General features: G+C 38.6%; 1 protein-coding gene across 1 annotated transcript in view; it reads right to left on the reverse strand.

The window, feature by feature from the left end:
• bean1 (brain expressed, associated with NEDD4, 1) overlaps positions 1–18829 on the reverse strand; it is a 65572-nt gene extending 46743 nt beyond the window's left edge. The window contains exons 1-2 of the mRNA XM_034185434.1: positions 18737–18829; positions 7509–7628 (exon numbers count right to left, since the gene is read on the reverse strand). Of these exons, the coding sequence (XP_034041325.1) occupies positions 7509–7533 (25 nt within the window). The 5' untranslated portion in view covers positions 7534–7628; positions 18737–18829. The remainder of the gene's footprint in view (positions 1–7508; positions 7629–18736) is intronic.
• Between the last annotated feature and the right edge of the window lie 3046 nt (positions 18830–21875).

The following is a 21875-nucleotide window of genomic DNA, read 5'->3' on the forward strand; positions in this document are numbered from 1 at the left end:
TCAACACCCCCGTGTCACACTAACTGCCAGAATGCTCGTAGCATGGGCCGAGGCGGAGGATTAGCAGCAATCTTCCACTCCAGCTTATTAATTAATCAAAAACCCAGACAGAGCTTTAACTCATTTGAAAGCTTGTCTCTTAGTCTTGTCCATCCAAATTGGAAGTCCCAAAAACCAGTTTTATTTGTTGTTATCTATCGTCCTTCTGGTCGCTACTGTGAGTTTCTCTGTGAATTTTCAGACCTTTTGTCTGACTTAGTGCTTAGCTCAGATAAGATAATTATAGTGGGCGATTTTAACATCCACACAGATGCTGAGAATGACAGCCTCAACACTGCATTTAATCTATTGTTAGACTCGATTGGCTTTGCTCAAAATGTAAATGAGTCCTTCTTTATCCTTCTTTATGTTATGTTCTCCAATGCCATATATCAACACAGGGCAGAGTAGCTACCTAAACTCTGTGAGTGAGATAGATTATCTCGTCAATAATTTTATATCCTCATTGAGGACAACTTTGGATGCTGTAGCTCCTCTGAAAAAGAGAGCCTTAAATCAGAAGTGCCTGACTCCGTGGTATAACTCACAAAGTCGCAGCTTAAAGCAGATAACCCGTAAGCTGGAGAGGAAATGGCATCTCACTAATTTAGAAGATCTTCACTTAGCCTGGAAAAAGAGTCTGTTGCTCTATAAAAAAGTCCTCCGTAAAGCTAGGACATCTTACTACTCATCACTAATTGAAGAAAATAAGAACAACCCCAGGTTTCTTTTCAGCACTGTAGCCAGGCTGACAAAGAGTCAGAGCTCTATTGAGCCGAGTATTCCTTTAACTTTAACTAGTAATGACTTCATGACTTTCTTTGCTAATAAAATTTTAACTATTAGAGAAAAAATTACTCATAACCATCCCAAAGACATATCGTTCTCTTTGGCTGCTTTCAGTGATGCCGGTATTTGGTTAGACTCTTTCTCTCCGATTGTTCTGCCTGAGTTATTTTCATTAGTTACTTCCTCCAAACCATCAACATGTCTATTAGACCCCATTCCTACCAGGCTGCTCAAGGAAGCCCTACCATTAATTAATGCTTCGATCTTAAATATGATCAATCTGTCTTTATTAGTTGGCTATGTACCACAAGCTTTTAAGGTGGCAGTAATTAAACCATTACTTAAAAAGCCATCACTTGACCCAGCTATCTTAGCTAATTATAGGCCAATCTCCAACCTTCCTTTTCTCTCAAAAATTCTTGAAAGGGTAGTTGTAAAACAGCTAACTGATCATCTGCAGAGGAATGGTCTATTTGAAGAGTTTCAGTCAGGGTTCAGAATTCATCATAGTACAGAAACAGCATTAGTGAAGGTTACAAATGATCTTCTTATGGCCTCAAAATTAAAATTCTTCTTCTTACTTATAAGGTTTTGAATAATCAGGTCCCATCTTATCTTAGGGACCTCATAGTACCATATCACCCCAATAGAGCGCTTCGATCTCAGACTGCAGGCTTACTTGTAGTTCCTAGGGTTTGTAAGAGTAGAATGGGAGGCAGAGCCTTCAGCTTTCAGGCTCCTCTCCTGTGAACCAGCTCCCAATTCGGATCAGGGAGACAGACACCCTCTCTACTTTTAAGATTAGGCTTAAAACTTTCCTTTTTGCTAAAGCTTATAGTTAGGGCTGGATCAGGTGACCCTGAACCATCCCTTAGTTATGCTGCTATAGACTTAGACTGCTGGGGGGTTCCCATGATGCACTGAGTGTTTCTTTCTCTTTTTGCTCTGTATGCACCACTCTGCATTTAATCATTAGTGATTGATCTCTGCTCCCCTCCACAGCATGTCTTTTTCCTGGTTCTCTCCCTCAGCCCCAACCAGTCCCAGCAGAAGACTGCCCCTCCCTGAGCCTGGTTCTGCTGGAGGTTTCTTCCTGTTAAAAGGGAGTTTTTCCTTCCCACTGTCGCCAAGTGCTTGCTCACAGGGGGTCGTTTTGACAGTTGGGGTTTTTCTGTAATTATTGTATGGCTTTGCCTTGCAATATGAAGTGCCTTGGGGCAACTGTTTGTTGTGATTTGGCGCTATATAAATGAAATTGATTTGATTTGATTTTGATTTGATTTTATGAAAGTCAGATTTGTTTTAAGGTCGTGACTGACTGAAGACAACAAGAAGTGGAATATTGCCACTTTACACTTCTCTCACAAGTTTGAGAAAAATGAAACGATGGTTGTTCACATGTAATGGACGGTATCACTGCCTTATTTGAATATTTTCACAGGTAATATTTGCTGACGATGCAGCAGTTTGTGGTTACTTGTGTTTATAAATGTGACATCATGCTTCTGCTGTTGTTTTGTCCACTTCATTTCATTTGTTCATTTGTCAATGGTGCTGTTAATGGAAAAACAACATGTATTTGGTGATACAAGCACCAGATTTGGCATTTCTTAGCTCATCTGGTCGATCCGCCGCTTAAAAATTCAAGATGGCGGCAATTTTCCAAGATTGCCACCAAAATGGCCTATCAAAAATCACTGTTTGCTCAGAAATTTTGCTCGTATTTGATCAACCAAAATGATATTGATGTCAGATTACATTTTATTTTGTTTTGCTTTGTATTTATCATATTTATTATGTTTTATTTTGCTTATTTGCCAAATTAGAATGAAGTTTATTACATTTATTATTAATTATTTCTGTCTAGCAGAAAAGTTTTCGAAAGTTTTCATCTCTTGAAACTACTGCATGTCGCCCTATTAAAAGGCCCTATTTAGTGTTGAATATATTGTGTTGTTATTTTTAATATCAACAGTCAACATGGTCAAATGGCAATTTATGCCACTAAGCATGCCATATTGTTGTTGAAGCATGAAAATCTAATCCAGCATGCCTGAAAATCTACAATTTAACACCAAGGTCACAAATCAAATAAGTAACTAGAAGCACTCGGAGAGTGCAAACCTCCGCCAAGGCCATGGGGTCACTGACGCCATAACATCTACATGCCGTGGAATCATTGAACCTAAAAAAGTCTAACAATGATGTTTGCTCAGTAGTAAAAAAGTTTCATCTGCTGTAACTGGATAGCATGTATCCTTAGCGCTTGGCATCACAGTTTATTGCAACTTGCACCTTTCTCAGAAGCTACTGTCATCTGAGCACTGATATTGATACTGCATGTGCTTATAGACAAAAACAAATAAGAGACAAAATTAAATTTATTATTCAACTAAAGTGCAAATATATGAATTTTTTAACTTTTATGAAACACTTCTCTAAACAAGGCCATAGGGTCACTGACCCTCAAGAGATTCCCTCCTTGGCACAGTGATCTATTTCTTTTGTCTCTTTCTCTAAAATTGTATATAATAATCATTAGATTATTAATATATAAACAAAAATAAATTTAAGAAATATTACAATTTGAAAACAAATGCACCCGAACGTGATGACAGCTGCAACTGCCTAATGCTAACTTTTAACATTGAAAATGCCATAGACATGCTAATGCGTTAGCATCGGGATCCGGATCACTTGTTCCTCTTGTCATTTCCAACCACTCCACAAAATTTAATCAAAATCCGTTCAAACCTTTTTGCGTTATCCTGCTGACAAACAGACAGACAAACAAACAAACGCAACCGAAAACATAACCTCCTTGGCAGAGGTAACAATATTTTTGTGGTTGATTTGGTGGCCATCTCGAAATCAGATGCCAACTTGGATTTCACTGATGCTGTAAAGCAAATCCATTGTGATGAATAACATACAATTTGCCATTAATCTTACACAAATCAACCAAGTCGGAGAATTCCTACACAAAAAGCAAATTTTTAGTAGGTCATTTTGGTAGCCATCTTGGAAAGCGCCCTCTACCTTGAATTTTCAAGTGGCCGATCAACCAGATTTTGCAAGTAATATCTTGGGAATCATCATGTCAAATTTAGTGCATTTATCAATTTTGCTGTAAAATCGATGTTATCTGCTCCACTGTGTTTCTTCTCTGCGATTATTACTGACAGAGTGTGACAGCCTTGCCTTTAGCATGCAAACAGTTAGCGATTTATCGATTTTTTTTTTTTTTTAAACTTTGAAAAATTCTACCATATCCTTGCAGCTGTTGCGACTTCATTGTGAGCGAGATGGTAATGTGTAACGGGCACTTTTTATACACAGAATTGTGGTTGTTTTGATGTGATTAAGCATGGATGTGCACTGCTACCATGGCACTTGCAGAAAACCTGATAATCGTCACGTTATTTCCGACAATGTTACAGGCTCCTCAGGATTGCAGTAGATTCATGCAACATCTCGAAAATCCTGCCATATTTCAAACAAGACCACAGCACACAATGGCAGAATATTCCAGTTCATCACAGAAATCCTCCCGATCCTCCAACGTATCGATATGACTTCAAAGCACAACCTTCTGGGATCATATCTGTGAAAGAGAGAATGGGGTTTTATCTCTTTAATGCCATGCCTGTGTGATAGTTGACTTGGATTTTTGATAAGGTCACAAATCATTCTAAGGTGTCACAACGTCATACGAAGCTGGAATCAACCTTACGTTCGATTGATGCCTGTACAAAACGGCAATCTGCACAATCTGTATTCCCACATATCCACAGAGCTGCTGGTCCAAAAGCTTTTTATCCCCTATGTTCTATTATTCATCACTCTATTTCTTTTCCTGTGAGAGCAGCACTGTTGGCAAAGGTCTAAACGCCCTGGAGAAGACAGAGAGATTGAAGGTGTCGAGGGGAAGAGAGAAAATGTCAAAGAGGGATGTGAATAATAGATCAGAAAAGGAAAAAGTAACAAGAGGAGAATGAAGGCGACATAAAAGGTGGGAGAAGTCAAGAGGAAGAAGCAGATATAAAGGAGTGACAGAAGGCTGCCGTCATATAAAGCAAACAACGCATGAAGAAAAGAGGAAAGAAGGATTTCCTGGAAGGGCGACCATGACAGGAAAAGACAGTTATAAATCTCATGTGTTCATCCGTCACGCCGCCCTGTTCCTGCTTCCGGAGTGATCAAGAGTCTTTACGTAAGACTGAGATTCATGATTTATTGAGATGAGAAGCTTCTACAAACACAAGTACCACTGAGCTTCAAAGTCCAACCTGTAATCCAGATCACCGTAAACAAAGGATCCCCATGACAAGTCCAACCATAAAAACACACTAAACAAGAGCTGCACTCAGATTTTATTATTCAATTCAATTTATTTACGGTGCATCCAGAAAGTATTCACACCACTTCCCCTTTTCCACATTTTGTTATGTTACAGCCTTATTCCAAAATGGAGTAAATTCATTTTTTCCCCTCAAAATTCTATTCACAACACCCCATAATGACAACATGAAAAAGGCTTTGTTTGTTTGTTTGTTTTGCAAATTTATAAAGGAATCACGTGTACATAAGTATTCACACCCGTTGCTCAATACTTTGTTGATGCACCTTTGGCAGCAATTACAGCCTGAAGTCTTCTTGAATATGATGCTACAAGCTTGGTGTACCTATCTTTGGGCAGTTTTGCCCATTCCTCTTTGCAGCACCTCCCTTGATCACTCAGTTTAGATGGGCGGCCAGCTCTAGGAAGAGTCTTGGTAGATCTGAACTTCTACCATTTACAGATTATGGAGGCCACTGTGCTCATTGGGATCTTCAAAGCAGCAGAAATGTTTCTGTGCCCTTCCTCAGATTTGTGCCTCAAGACAATCCTGTCTCGGAGGTCTACAGACAATTCCTTTGACTTCATGCTTGGTTTTGCTCTAACATATACTGTCGAACTGTGGGACCTTGGGACCTTATGTGTAGACATGTGTGTGTCTTTCCAAATCATGTCTAATAAACTGAATTTCCCCCAGGTGGACTCCAATTAAGCTGTAAAACATCTCAAGGATGATCAGTGGAAACAGGATGCAAAAATCTAAAAAAAAGAAAAAAACTTTTTTACATGTCATTATGGGGTATTGTGTGTAGAATTCTAAGGAAAAAAATAATTTAATCCATTTTGGAATAAGCCTATAACACAAAAGAACTGTGAAAAAAGTGCAGTGCTGTGAATGCTTTCTGGATACACTCTATATAGTGCACCAAATCACAACATAGTCACCCCCAGGCACTTCACAACAGCAAAGTCTAATCTTACCAACTCCACGGAGCAAGCACGTTTGTTTCTGGTGTGCAGTCGCTATTTTTAATTATCATGTATATTCCACGTGTGCAATGTCACACTTTACAGTTACAATTTACAATTGCTCAGATCATGTAGGTGCATTTATTAGCAATGGCCACAAGTTTTCTCTGTCTGTATACAGCGATATCATCAAAATGCAAAAAGCAGTTTCAAACAAACTTGGTGCATGATCTCAGTAGATACAACACAGGTCATGTTCAGGTCAGGGATCAAAGGTCAAGCTCAAACCAGAGATCATCATCTAAAATACATGGTATTTTCACCAATCAAACTAGCTGGATAAACTTAGTGGACTGTCCTTTCGCAACACAGGTCATGTCATATAGAGCCCAACTGATACAGACTTTTTGAGGATATTAGGATACCCATATTAGGTTGAAAAAAATCATTCTTATCCCAATATATCTGTCAATATTTACACAAAAAATGGCAATGATTCTGAACATACTGTTATCGAACTCTTATGACAAAGAAAGGTAGTTGAAGCTTGATGTTTAACAATTTAAACATGAACTTATAAATATAACCAACAACTAACCAATGTATGCCATGCTGCCTTCACTTGGACTGGCATCACTCAGCATTTGCATATAACAAACTTGACGTTTATTTTGGCCGCATCTAACTTGCGGCATAGCAACCACTTTGCTCTTGTCGCAGTGAATTGAAAATGAATGGTCACACTGATTCTGTTTCTTGTGATTCATGTGACCAAGGGGTGATGGGGACCCAGCCATGCTTGACAGCATTATAAACAATGTCACCCCATTGCATTCAGTCTGCTTGAGGTTTCTTCCTGTATAATCATAATTTTGAAAGAAATATGGGATTTTGCTCCTCACCACTGCCACCACTGTGCTTGTTCACATGATAAGAAAGGTCTAGAACTGACTTATCTGCAACGCTTTTGTTTTTCTTGTGATTTGCTATATAATTAAATTCTGTTGAATTCTGTTCATTTGTGACCCTCGGGTAAATTTCTGGATGCTACTCGGTTACTGATTCTAATCCGTTTTGAGCATTTACATTTTGACATTAATATATGCTAAATAGCTCCACACTGACGGCTCCTACATCAACAAAATACCAGCCCCACCCATCTGTCTCTGGACCACCACAATACTACTTGATTTGCTCATTTTTAGTGTGACTGTCTGCAAAGTGATAATCAACCCAGACAAAGCAGATTTCCGTGCAAAAGTTACTCATTACTCAGTCTCGAGAAGAAATAAGAAGGAATCAAAGGATGAAAAGGAATCAAAACAGAGAAGCAACATGAAAACTGAAGCAAAAACAGGCAACTTTTCCTTACCAGAGCAGATCAGTTTCATCAGCATGAGCTCCTGTTCACAGTGTTTCCTATTCACGCATCTCAGCCGGCAGGAAGCCACCTTCAGCTGGCTGGAAGCACACGGCACCGCCAAACACGGGGCTGTACGGACAGACAGACTTGCAGATTAGTGAGAGGAAATGACAAGCAAACAGGGTGACGCAGCAGGCAGGTGGACAGAGCCGGAGATGAGTAAATGAAAGGAGTGAAAGATACTGTGGTGAGAGAGAGAGAGAGAGAGAGAGAGAGAGGAGAGAGAGAGAGAGAGAGAGAGAGAGAGAGAGAGAGAGAGGAGAGAGAGAGAGAGAGAGAGAGAGAGAGAGAGAGAGAGAGAGAGAGAGAGAGAGGAGAGAGAGAGGAGAGAGAGAGAGAGAGAGAGATAGAGAGAGAGAGAGAGAGAGTGTGCACTCTCCCATTCATCTCTTTGTGAGGTCATCAGTCTGTTTACATTCACATTAGTGAGACTCGCCATAAAACGTTAATCTTTAACATTTAGGTTCAACACTTGAGTTAAAGGTTGGAATTCATTTAGGTCTTTAATGGATCTGCTAAAGGTCAAGTCTCCTGAGCATCAGTGTGAGTCAACACACCATTATCCAAAACTGCAAAAACAACCGGGCCGGCGTGCGTGCGTGCTGTTGTCCAGTACCCGGTGACAGGTTTGAAGTATGAATGAATACGTGCACAAAGACATGTAGAGAAAATGTTCACGGATTTAAAAACACCTCAGTGTGTCATATTTTGGCTCCATTACAGCCTGTGTTGACGTTCCATTTCTGAAACAAAAATCAGTAAATGAGCACAATCTTAAGGATTTCCCAGTATACATTTGATTTGATTTGCTTTTGGGTTGTATATAATTCACATGAAAAAATTGTTTACATTAGGGATGTCCCGATCAGGTTTTTTGGCCCTGATCCGATTCCGAGTCATCTGATTTTGAGTATCTGCCGATACCGAGTCCCGATCCGATACTTTAAAAAACTGAATGAACAATGAACAAATGCTAAATATATATTTTCATTTTAATCACCTTATTTTATTATTTATCACTTAAACAGTGCACTTCTCCTTGAGGTAGCTTGAACAATCAAGTAATAATCTACCAGACTTAAAAAATGTACAAGTTTCCATGTTATTTTATTCGTCTAAAAATAAATGTCCGAGGTTCCTTATGTTAAACAAGAAATTATCTAATCTGAAATAACAGGTGGTTTTAATTTACAGATGAAAGGTTTCTAAAGACCATTTATTGATTTAGCTAATTTAATTACAAGTGTTCTAAACTTTTTTAAACAGTCAGAAATTCTGAGGTAACAAACAACAACAACAAAAAACATTTCCAAGGATTTTTCTTCAGAAAACTGCTCTATAAATGAGCAGTCCTGTGACACGTTTCTGTTTTGTAGAGATCAGTGGTTTCTGCCACTAGTCTTCCGTGTGTTGGACCGACGCGTTGTTCCTATTGGACAGCGTGAAGCTACATCACAGCTCAGAGCGTCAAAGTTGGATTGGGTTGAACTTATGTTTTTCTTTTGTTCAATTAAAAAAAAAAAGATTGGGTTGAACTTTGACCGCGTCAGCCTGCCGACAAGCGGCAATGTGCGCTCCTGTCAGAAGCGTCGCTTTAGCTCAGCTTTTGATGCAGCGCTTCTGATGTTTCTAAAAAGCAACGCGTCTCATTGAAAATAATGCTTTTCAGACCGATTCTTGACGCCTCTGATGCTTCCGATGCGTGACAGGCCCATTAATCTGCAATAATGAGCTTGAAATAGCGCTGATCAAAATAATGAGGATAAAATCTATATCGGATTCCTGATCGGGATGCAACGCCCGATTTCGATCAAGTCTGAAACCACGTGATCGGGCCCAATTTCCGATCACGTGATTGGATCGGGACATCCCTAGTTTACATCCTTTTTTGTGTTATAATATACGTAATTAAATAATGATTTGACATGTAATTCTCCTCACCGCATATAGTAAAAATTGACCTAGAATGCATTGTGTTGTGTGTGTTGTCAACATCTAGTGTTTTTAGCCAATCAACGCAATTCCAATAGCCCTGACATTTTTGTTGAGCAGCACCAGGCTAATGTTTGTGTGTGTGTGTGTGTGTGTGTTTTGTAATTGTTATCATTTACACTGTTATTATTGTTTGCATTGTAGACTCTTGTAAGTTCACATATAGCAATCCTATGAAGACACCTTTCAGCACAAAAAAGGGTCAAGGTCAAGGTCACAGGAAGGTGAAACATATAATTCACAAAAACAACTTTCCTGGTCAAATTTTTTTTAATTTTTCCTACAATCTTCACAGGATCATGACAGTAGGTGGTCTGGCGCATAAGCGATTACCTGGGATAAGCATTCAACTTTGACCTTCAGGGTTTGCCTTGAGGTCAAAGATGACCTACAAGTAGGTCAAAATTCATATTTGAGTGAAACATGTCATGTAATACAGCAAATGAAAGGGCTTCCTAAGAGGATTGAAAATATATCAACAGTTTTACATTATGGCATTATTTGGTGATGTTATGATGAGAAAGGTTGCACAATTTTGATATTTAAGGGTGTGAAAAAGCACGCAAGTCATCCTGGATCATCTTCAAAATGGACACATAAAAGCTTGAAGAAAATTCATCTTGACATGCAAAATAATGAGGTCAAGGTCAAAGATCAAGGTCACAATATGGTCAAAAAAGGCCAAAGACCAAGCTCAGTAAATGAACATTCCTGAAGGCATTTATTCTTGCATCCAAACAACAGAGAATTATAGGGGTTGGCCTTGCAAAAGTGCTGTTGCCTCAGAAAAGTAAATGACCTTGACCTTCAGGGCTTGTTTTGAGGTCAAATGAACTACATGTGGGTCAAATTTCATTTATTTAGTGAAACATGTCCGTGTGGTACATCAAATGAAAGGTCTTGGTGAGTGCTTTCCAAAGATATTATGATTGCTCAGGTATAACATCGTGTGATGTTATGATGGAAAGACTGGGTCAAATTACGACATTGAAAGTTGTGGTGCAGGTAGTTGTTTTCACGGTATTATCTTCGAAATGCACTTCGAAATCTTCTGTGGACACACAATGTGGTCATCTAAAGAACTTGTCAGTCCCTCTTCATGGTGGTCGTTCTTCATGGTAGTCTCTCTTGTTCACCTTTTGGAAAGATACTCGTCACCCTCAGGGTGACAGTTTTCATTTTTAGCGTTTGTTTACTGTTACTTTCACATATGTTATCTTCAAGTCTGACATCATGGAGAAGAGCAAAATTTGAAATTTTGAAGAAGTGTGCCACAGAGATTGGAGATAAAGTAACGACAGCTGACGGCTCTGTTGGCGAATCTCAACAGGTGAGCTGTGACGTGGACTTGAAACGGCTACCAGCCCTTTGTGGTAGCGATGTTACCAGCGTTATGTTGCGATGAGGTCCCCCATCGAGTTGAGCTACCCATAGCGTAAATCAACAGTGTGTCGAGATGCGCTACCCCGTCGAAACAAGCTACCTATTGCATTTCACTTTCATTTACTGAATATACTATAGAAAGACTCTTGACAAAGTTAGCTTATTTTGACGGGCAAATACATGTAGAAATTGTTCATCTGAACATAGTAATATGTAAAATGTACTAACTATAAAAAGATAAGTATTCTTAACCTGGAGGCTATTTTTTTCGTTATTGCAATAACTGTTCATCACAATAATCTGCCAAGATCAACTAACCAGGACACCGGCTCATTGACTCTGGGCGAACAAATTTAAAAAAAATCAAGCAATACATACGTGACGACAGCTATCGGATGTTTACTGACTGTCATTTGGAACTTGTAGAACTGGAAAGTATTGAAGAGGACAATGAATTTGTTTAGAGAGGAAGCCAATTGAGACCGGAGCAGTGCCAGACAGCAGAACGACATTCTTCATAGCTGCTGTGCGCGAAGATGGGAGAAGTAAAATCAGAGTGATGCAATTGTATTTCAGGGTTTGTATTTATTACTACTTTGTTTGTGGTCATCCAATCTTATTTATTTATTTCTTAAGAAATGGACATTAAGGAATCTTTTTCTATTATTAACGTAACGTAACGATCTGTATGTGAATTGCTTAGAGCTATTGCTCAATAATACCCTTTTATCACATTTATTGTTTGTTATTTTACTAGTATTATTGTCTGGTTCATGTATTTCCGCAACACATTTTGTTGAGCGTTTCCATTACTGTATTTCATTTTCATGTATGTCTGTTTTTTTTTCCTTTTTTGAGGACCACAATGTAAATAAGCATCCATATCGGAAGCTGTCTTGCGTTATCCTCTGCAGTATTTTTACGTATTTTTATGTAATTTTATTGGCAAATAAATTCAAATCAAATCAAATTTAGATGTATTTCATGTTTGTTTTTATTAATACACTGCAGGTTACAAAGGAGTCGGAGCTGAAAATACGCTGGTCAGCGAATCTCTGGGAACTCAGGCAAAAACAAATAGTGCCCCCCCAATGGTGATATGTAAGTACCTGTGTGCGGTAGGGAGAATTGGGCATTACTGTCCAATCTGCACTTTAAGAAATGTTATATTTATTTCATCTCATCTTATATCAACTAGTTCCACAAAACTTGATTGTTTATTAAAGTGGAAAAGCATATTATTACAGTTAACTGTGTATTATGTTTTCCATTTAAACAACTATGCTTTTTTGGAACCATATGACAGGGGTGTTGAAAAGAGGAGAATAAGGAGAAGGATTCTAAGGGCCCATGATTGGCAGGGACCCAGAGAGGCCCCTAATACAATTAGAATACTGACAAAATAATATGGGGGGGTCGCCCAGTAAGATTTCTTTTCAAGAGCCCAAAATCCCTGGTGGCGCCCCTGCCGGCTGATATAACTATGATGTTAAAAAAGCATTTTAAGAAGACACATTACGCCGCTGTGTCTCTTCTTCTGAGAAACTGTGAACACCATGTGAGATTTAATCCCTCACATCCTGTGTGCGTGTGTGTGTGTGTGTGTGTGAGAGAGAGAGAGAGAGAGAGAGAGAGAGAGAGAGAGAGAGAGAGAGAGAGAGAGAGAGAGAGAGAGAGAGAGACCCATGTGAACCTAATATTCTGCTTCATTGTTACATAACCATCCTTGCTCCCACAGATACTTCAGAGAACACACCTCGCCCTGCTCGCGCTCTTGCAAACAGTTGATCTTCTTCTGTGGAACTCGGTGTGTGTTTGTGAAAGAGAGAAATCACAGCATTCTCACGTTTTTCTGTCAACTCATCCTGACCGTGCAAGATGCTGGAAGAACAGAGGAACAGCAAACAACAGAAAAAAAAAACATAACTGCAAGATCGCTTTGTGTTTCTGTATTAAACAGAACGCAAACCATCACTGATCTGCTTCATCACGCTGTCTTTTTAATTGCTGTGATGGTAATTTGGAAATTACCATCACAGAAAATTTGTATTTTATTTCCGTCACCATGTAATTGCCCAGGTGTCCATCTGTCCACCAGAATATGTTACTGAAAGCATGTTGTCTCTGGTAAGAAAAAAAAAAAAAACACGACATTTGAGACTGACCTTCCAGCTGATCTCTAAAAAGACTAAATGTGTATTTTTGTGCCATGATCAAAAAGCTGTTGCTTACCATGTGTACACAAGCTAATCACATGTGGAACCTAATTAATCAAATGGTATCATGCGCACACAGTAGCATTTTGGATGCTCAGTGGAGTAAAGCACACATATTCACATACATAAATATATATTCTTCTCTTTATCACTCTGGATCTCTGCATCAAACATGAAACAGGACCAGCGCCTGGGCCCACCTTTGTTTTTCTGCAGTATGATGCTATGACATGATTCTTTACGATACATTGTGGGATATATGGCTGGTGTTAAAATTGCAGCCAGAAATAAAAAATAAATAAAATAAATTTAAAAAGGTGATGAAAATCAAGAAAAAGATCAAATGAAGCTGACCTGGAACATAATGCAAAAGTCCATCCTGTGCAGGTTTACACAGAAATTCTCATGTGATCCAGACAGATGCAAAGAGACACTTTACAATAAAAACTTGCAGCATGCATCGTATTGGTGTTGCTTAAATCCTTGTAGAAATAAAATGATGAAAACCAGGATCACTTTGAGGGTTTGTTCATATATTCAAATGTAGTTTTTAAAACAGAAATAATGTCACCTCTCTGCTGATTTTGCACGCCAACAGGAGGCTGCAGCCAGTTTCTCTCAGTCAAAACTGCTTTTAAATGTCCTCAGAGAGTCTGGCAGCAGATGAAAGAGTTGCACAGCTAACTGAGTGCTGCACATGTAGCTTTAAATTTCACACACACTGTGCAAATCACATGCAAAGGAAAGAGAGACACAGGATACATGTGACATCATGCAGATCTGAAGAGGAAATAGGGAAAGTTGCCAGAGAATGCTACCTAGAAGCGTATTTTTAAAGGCACAAAGCGAAAGCAGGAATGATGGCTAGGAGGAGGAGGCGGAGCCAGTCAGGTATCACCTGCAGCCAGAACAACAGGACTGCATTTCTTCGTTTCCAATGTACCTCATCTGTCCTCTCAAATGTGTCCTCGCAGCTCTCTGCCACACTTTCTTTGGCCAGCAAAGTCAGTCATCCATTCAGTGTGTCTGTCTGGGCAACACCAACAATCTCACACCCCGAAACTGGGCGGAAGTTGTTTTCACCCGTTTGTTTGTTTGTCTGTTTGTGAATAGCCTCTAACCCACAATTTTTCATGTAATGATATATATATATATATATATATATATATATATATATATATATATATATATATATATATATATATATATATATATATATATATATTTTTTTTTTTTTTTTTACAAAGGATTCATATCCTGATAGGCAAGAACTGATTCAGTTTTCAAGGTCACAGGTCAAAGGTCAAAGTTTGGAAAAATCCGTATCTTTAATATTGAAGGAAGATTCTAAATTCATAACTCTGTCAAAAAAAGATCAAATTTCTTTAATATTTGGTATCCTTTATCAACTGACAAAGTTTGATCCAGATCTGATCTGGATTACAGTTTTTTTGGCCATTTAAATTTAACACTGAAAACCCCATTTAATGTACGTATATTTTACATTATATCTTAATCAAATATGTCCCAATCGCTCTCATATTTGAAAGTGAGGTGCAGACTGGCACTCACTATCACCTGACAAAGTTTGATCTAGAGCTGATCGGGATTGTGGATATGGCAGACATTTGAGCTTAATATTGAAAAGCCCATTCGTTTTGAGGTACACTTTGCATTATATCTCAATCAAAAGTGCCTCAATCACTTTCATTTTTCTGTTGGAGGTTCCAATTTTATGCCTGTTGTCTTCCAGTTATCAGTTGGAAACCAAGTGCCAAAAACAATGACAAATTGTGCATAGCAGAGATAACCAATGTTTTGTGAAAGTTATCTGAAAAAAAAATTCAGAAACCAAAAAAGTTGGAAAAAACCTGACAACACCACAAAAAACTTTGATTCAAGTGCATGAACTAAATACATGCTCCTAACATTTGATCACATCTACAACCCCAATTCCAGTTAAGTTGGGACGTTGTGTAAAATGTAAATAAAACAGAATACAATGATTTGCAAATCCTCTTCAACCTATATTCAATTGAATACACCACAAAGACAAGATATTTAATGTTCAAACTGATAAACTTTATTGTTTTTGTGCAAATATTTGCTCATTTTGAAATGGATGTCTGCAACACATTTCAAAAAAGCTGGGACAGTGGTATGTTTACCAGTGTCTTACATCACCTTTCCTTCTAACAACAATCAATAAGCGTTTGGGAACTGAGGACACTAATTGTTGAAGCTTTGTAGGTGGAATTCTTTCCCATTCTTGCTTGATGTACGACTTCAGTTGTTCAACAGTTCGGGGTCTCCGTTGTCGTATTTTACACTTCATAATGTGCCACACATTTTCAATGGGTGACAGGTCTGGACTGCAGGCAGGCCAGTCTAGTACCCGCACTCTTTTACTACGAAGCCACGCTGTTGGCATTGGCTGCTTGGCATTGTCTTGCTGAAATAAACAGGGACGTCCCTGAAAAAGACGTTGTATGGATGGCAGCATGTACCTTTCAGCATTGATGGTGCCATCACAGATGCTGGCTTCCCTTACCAAAAAGTAGTATATGCAAGTATGTTTCAAGTATACTTCTAGTTTACTTTCTATATACTTATCAGTACTATTTTTTGGTAAGGGATTTTGAACTTTGCGCTGGTAATAATCTGGATGGTCTTTTTCCTCTTTTGTCCGGAGGACACGACATCCATGATTTCTAAAAACAATTTGAAATGTGGACTCATCAGACCACAGCACACTTTTACACTTTGCGTCTGTCCATTTCAAATGAGCTCAGGCCCAGAGAAGGCAGCAGCGTTTCTAGATGTTGTTGATGTATAGCTTTCGCTTGGTAGAGTTTTAACTTGCACTTGTAGATGTAGCGACAAACTGTGTTGACTATTTTTTCAAGCAGATGTTCACAAAGTGGTGATCCTCAGCCTATCTTTAGTTGTGAACGGCTGAGCCTTTTGGGGATGCTCCTTTTATACCCAATCATGACACTCACCTGTTTCCAATTAACCTGTTCACCTGTGGAACGTTCCAAGCAGGTGTTGTCTGAGCATTCATCAACTTTCCTAGTCTTTTGTTGCCCCATCCCAACTTTTTTGAAACGTGTTGCAGGCATCCATTTCAAAATGAGCAAATATTTGCACAAAAACAATAAAGTTTATCAGTTTGAACATTAAATATCTTGTCTTTGTGGTGTATTCAATTGAATATAGGTTGAAGAGGATTTGCAAATCACTGAAATTGGAAACTAGTGTTGGGGGAGGTTTGTGCTGTACGATCACAGTGCTTAAGTTCTTATTGTTTTTGGGGGTTTTTTTTACAGTGGCTGGGGTGCTAACACCACTGCACCAACCCACTTGAAGGATGTCTGCAGACTAAGGTCCACCTAAAAATCCAGATCTAACATCATGCCCAAGGTGAAAATGATTTGGGCCTTGAGACACCGGAGACCCTCCCTGACCCTTCCTCTACCAGAGAGAGAGTGAAAGCCATGACAAGCAGGGCTCAAGATATGTGACTTCCATAACATACGTGACCCATGCTCAGAAGAAGCTGTTTCATGCCTAAATCTGAATTTTTCTTACAGCAGAGGAGTTTCTACATGCACACACATCTTGGTTCCACATTCTTGCCTTATGATTAGAGATGGGTATTGATAAGATTTTATCTATACCGATACCATTATCGATTCAGCTTATCAATCCAATTCCTTATCAATTCCCTTAGTGATACCTCTTGTGAATTTTCTCTGTACTAAAAGTAGACTTTACAGGTTTTCTATGTCAACAACATTTTATTGAGTCCTAAAGTAAATAAATATGAAATTGGTCACTGGATCCTTAAACTCTGGACATAATAAACTCTACATGGTGGATCCTTGATCTCTGGACATAAATAGAAATAAAATCTGTAGTTTTTGACAAAACATTTCCTGCAGCTGTGCTGTGCTGCATGTCAGCATGTAATTCATAAAGAATGCAGGACGTCTCATTTTGGAAGGAAAAAAAATGTTTTAGTCGATTGTGGTTTATTGTCTGTATTACAGCGTTTGGAAAGAGGTGTCATTTTATTTAAAGCGGCAATTCATTTTGAAGTTATTAATTCCGACCGGGCTCTGTCTCAGCAGAGAGTCGCGCAGCATTTGGAGCTGTGCCAATGGAACGGAGGACGATTCTCATTTCTTAACTGCAACAAGACAAGAGTCCCAGTTAGTGACTTTAATACACACAAAAGTGACTCACATATTTTAATGGCTTTGAGGGGGTTAAGAAGCGGACATGCCGCTTCTGAAGAGCAGCGAATCAAAGAGCCAACAAGCCAGCGGATTGAAGCATTGCTTCACTGGTTCACACTTCAAAGCGGCATCGCGTTGCAGAAGCAGTTGATTACAGAGCCGCTGCAGGGTCTGCAATCAACATAGAGAAATTACCATTTTCCCGACAAACACTCTCAAAAACTGCTCTGAAAGACAGATAAGGGAATCGTTAAGCAAAAAGACTATTGATATCAGTAGATCGAATCATTTCTTAACGATACCCGAAAAGAACCAGTTCTCGATACCCAACCCTACTTATGATGTCACAAGGGTTGGATTGGTGAAAGGAAAAACCCACAAATCTGACTGCAGTCCTCTGCAGCTTGATGTAACTGGCCATGAAGACAGCGTGGTCATGTGCACTCTGCACCGCTTTGGTCCATGTGGATCTTAACCACTGCTGTGGTTTTATTCTACTTTACTTCCATTGTTAAACATTACTAGCAGCAGCTATATGTCATTACCTTGACTACAGTACATTAGTTGCACTATTTTTTCAGCTTCATGCTCTTTTCATTACAAGCCAGACAGCTAGATTTTACCCCAAAGACCTATTGAGGAAATATTTTTTTTATTTATTTATTTTGGTGTTGCACAATTCTGGGACTTGCTTTTTGGATACTTCTGGCAGCTTCCCCTCCATTGTGGGCATGTTGGTGCTCTACGTTACTCTTCTTCTCTTTTATATCCACACCCTCAAAAAGAGGGTCTGGATCTACTCACATTTAAAGATTATGAAGTAACGACATCACTGAACAAATTAAAATCACGCTTACAGCTCTGCTTTTGTCATACAAAAACTGTCACTGTTTCTGCTGCGGCCTCTGATGGTCACAATCAAAATGCATGTGTGTCAAAAAGTCAGCTGAGCAGTTGATTCGCCACCAAAGGTCAAAGTTCAACAAGTCCAAACTTTCAATGCATGCACCTCTGCAGTGCACGCTGCAGTGTGCCCCATGCAACCACGTGCACGACGATCATGAGGCGCATGCAACAGCAACAACAACAACAACAAAATACATTTTACTGTCAGAGCTGGAGCACAAGTTGAGTGCTCTTCTAGTTCAGAAATACACGGCATTCGTTCAAACCAATCCAGTGCTCGATTTCTCTCAATGGATCAATAAAGCTGATCTTATCCTGACTTACTGTGCAAAACACGTCAAATACAGACAAGTTCCCCAAATCTCCTGAGCATCACCCATATTATGCAACAATAACTTCTGTAGTGAGAGAGTGAGAGAGAGAGAGATTAAATGCTTACCTGCACAAATGCAGAAAAAAAATGCCTGCAAGGCTGCAGCTTCACATCACACTGACATTAGGCATCAGTTGCATCCATCCATATATCTCTCCCCCCCCCCCCCCCCCCCCCCCAGGAGCGTGCACGCCAGTAAACTCTCGCGCACGACGATCAACGCACACCACGCGTGATGGAAAGAGAATCCTCCTCCTCGTCACCGTCCTCATCTGTGGTCCGTCAGCAGCATCATCACCCGCTCCTTCCTTCTCCTCCTCCTCCTGCAGGTTCCGTCCCAGTGTTGCCAGTTACAGTTGGTGGTTTCAAGCCTAAAATCTGTGCACTCCTGGGTTTTGTTTCAAATTAGCAGTAATAATATACGAGTATGTTATAACATCCGATAAAAGCTGATCCCAAACCAGCCCAGATTTTGTTTGCCCACCCAGCTGCACTGTTAGACGCAAAATAAAATACAAAACCGCCCAATTGAGGGGGAAACCAACCAAACTGGCAACATGAGTCCGGTCCGTGGCTCTGTTGCAGCCCACCAGGAGCCCATCACCGGGGGGCTCCAAATTTAGAGTGAAAAATCACATGTTAGTTCAACTACTTTGAACACAGGTACATCTTCTGTTGGAGTGTTTTAAAGTTATTATTGTTGTTATAAGTCCTTCAAGGCAACGTGGTGGCTAAATGATTAATGCATCTGGGGTGTCACAATAATAACTTTATTTTGAGTTTTGCAGCCGTAACTTCCTGGCAACACAAATTTAATGCAATTTCTCACTCGCTCACTCACTCACTACCCCAGAGGTCAATCATGGGGTGTAAGGGGGGATTTCTACAAGCAAAAGCCGTTTATGACTTTTTTGCAGGTTCAGCCTTTTTTTTTTTAATTGCGTTATCACTGTTGCGCTTCTATTTGTGCAAACGATGCGGTAATTGAGGTTAAATCAGTGACCACATGCAGCAGCATAACACACCCAGTGAACGCATATTATCCAAATTTGCTGTATTTCCTTGAAAACGACCTCAACAATCTCATGAATAACCAACATAATTTGTAAACTTGCATAAAATACGCAGGTCGGAGTGGAGAAACATTTTCCAAAATACTTGACAGGAGGAAGTTCGATTTCTGGTGGCATTGTTTTAATGTTATTTTTTATTTTACAAGCCGTCAAAAGGAGTAAACAGCAAAGGCAAGAAGAATAGTACAATACTGCCCTCTGGTGGTCATTGCGATAAACTGACGCTTCTGGTGTTTGAGAGGAAATATTCCAAAAATAAAGTGACGGCACATGTTATGGCTTTGTACTTAAATAACTATTAGGGAAATACTAATCATGAAAGTCGGTGAATATTTGGCGCTGATAGGTCCCAAAATGTATTAGAATTTGGCACTATTTTGAGCGTTAGAACGTGTCACTTCAAAAAATATGGAATAAAATAATAGTAAGGGTAAAAAAAAAAAAAAAATGCATGAATTCACACGTATTGTTCATGTATTCCTAATCTTTAACATGGTTAATGAACAATTTCAGGTGCCAAGAAGAAGCGTATCCTTTGTTTGAAAAATAATTAGGGAAGACTCACAATAACTCCATCGTTATGTTTTTTGATATAATTTTTGTTGGTAAGTTTTGTAGCTGATAAGAAGTTGGATTTTTCACTTTTCAACATTCTTGCTGGTCAGTTATGCTCATTTGGAAACCTAGTTCATAAGTTGTTAAGTTTTTAATATAACTATAACTTATTTGATGTTTAGTGGATTAAGATTTTTGTCTTAAAAATTGTGTAGTGTCCGTCCCCCCTCTAGATTCCAGATAAGGCAATAATTCAGGAGATTATAGAATTTACTGTTGTTAAGTCTTATGATGCCTACACTGAAAAAAAATGATACTTTGGATCAACTTAAAAAAAATTGATGTAATTTGCTATTTTTTTTTTTGTTTTGTTTGTTTTTCACAGTGTATATTTATGATTGGTAAAGTGATTCCAGCATATTTAAAACTGGAAACCACAATTTCAATTAAGACCAATGCAAATAAGTACTTTGAATGAAGTGAACTGATGTTTCACTTTTTTCAGTGTATGTAAAATAACATACAACTTTGTATCATTTTGATATTTAAGTACTAAAATTAAGACCAATATTTGCTAATTGTAGTGTCCGTCCCTATGAAGGCTATTTCTTCTACAGTAGTTACAAATATGTTTTTTTTATTTATTTTATTTTAATGACAAACTTCAGATATTCCTCTAAACTATTGTAAGGGTTGAAACATTGCAATTAAAAAAAAATAGTGAATAAATGGATGCAAATTTATAGTGAAATGAGTTTTATTTCCAACCAAATCTACATGATCCTTAAATTGGAAGAATATAACTTTACAATAAAGCTTAGCTATTGTGATGCATATCACAATGAATATACCTGGCAAACATTTAGGTTTGAACTCTTTAAAACTCTTTAAAAGTGGTTTGATTACATCTGTGATTAAGGGGACAGACACTACAATATCTCCTATATCAGATGTAAAGATGCAAATTATGATTCTCACTGTTATATATTCTTTATTTTAGTGAACAACATGGCCAACGAGAATGACAAAAAATTGAAAGAATGGTTGAAAAAGTGCCAGCAAAGAAAAAAGATAAAGAAAGACCCTGAGAAAGTTATGGAAAGTAGGAGAAAGGACAGAGAGTGGAAGCAATGAGAAAGGAACTCAAGAAAGTAATATCTGGATCAGCATCCACATTTGAAAATGAAACAACAAAAAAAGAAAAAGTTAGACATGAAAGAATACAGAGCTAGAAGAGCCAGCAGAAATGGAAAAAAAAAAAAAATGAAATAGTGTCCGTCCCCTAATACATAGTGTATCACAAAAGGCTTTTGTATAGCTTTCAAATGTATATAGCAGGCTAAATAATTAAATGGCTGGAAGAACATGGGTTATACTTGACAAATAAATGCCAATTTAGCATATTCTGTGGCATTTCTACAAGGTGATCATTTCAGAAGCAAATGTCTTCCAACTTTTTTTAATGTGAACAAATGCCTGGTAATGTAAAGGAGCTCTTGAAATAGCAACTGCTGCTCCATAAATGTTATTTAAATATGAGAAACCCATGCATACTTGACAGAAAGTACCAAAATTAT

Source organism: Thalassophryne amazonica, chromosome 13, assembly GCF_902500255.1.
Source record: "Thalassophryne amazonica chromosome 13, fThaAma1.1, whole genome shotgun sequence".
Lineage (NCBI taxonomy): Eukaryota > Metazoa > Chordata > Actinopteri > Batrachoidiformes > Batrachoididae > Thalassophryne > Thalassophryne amazonica.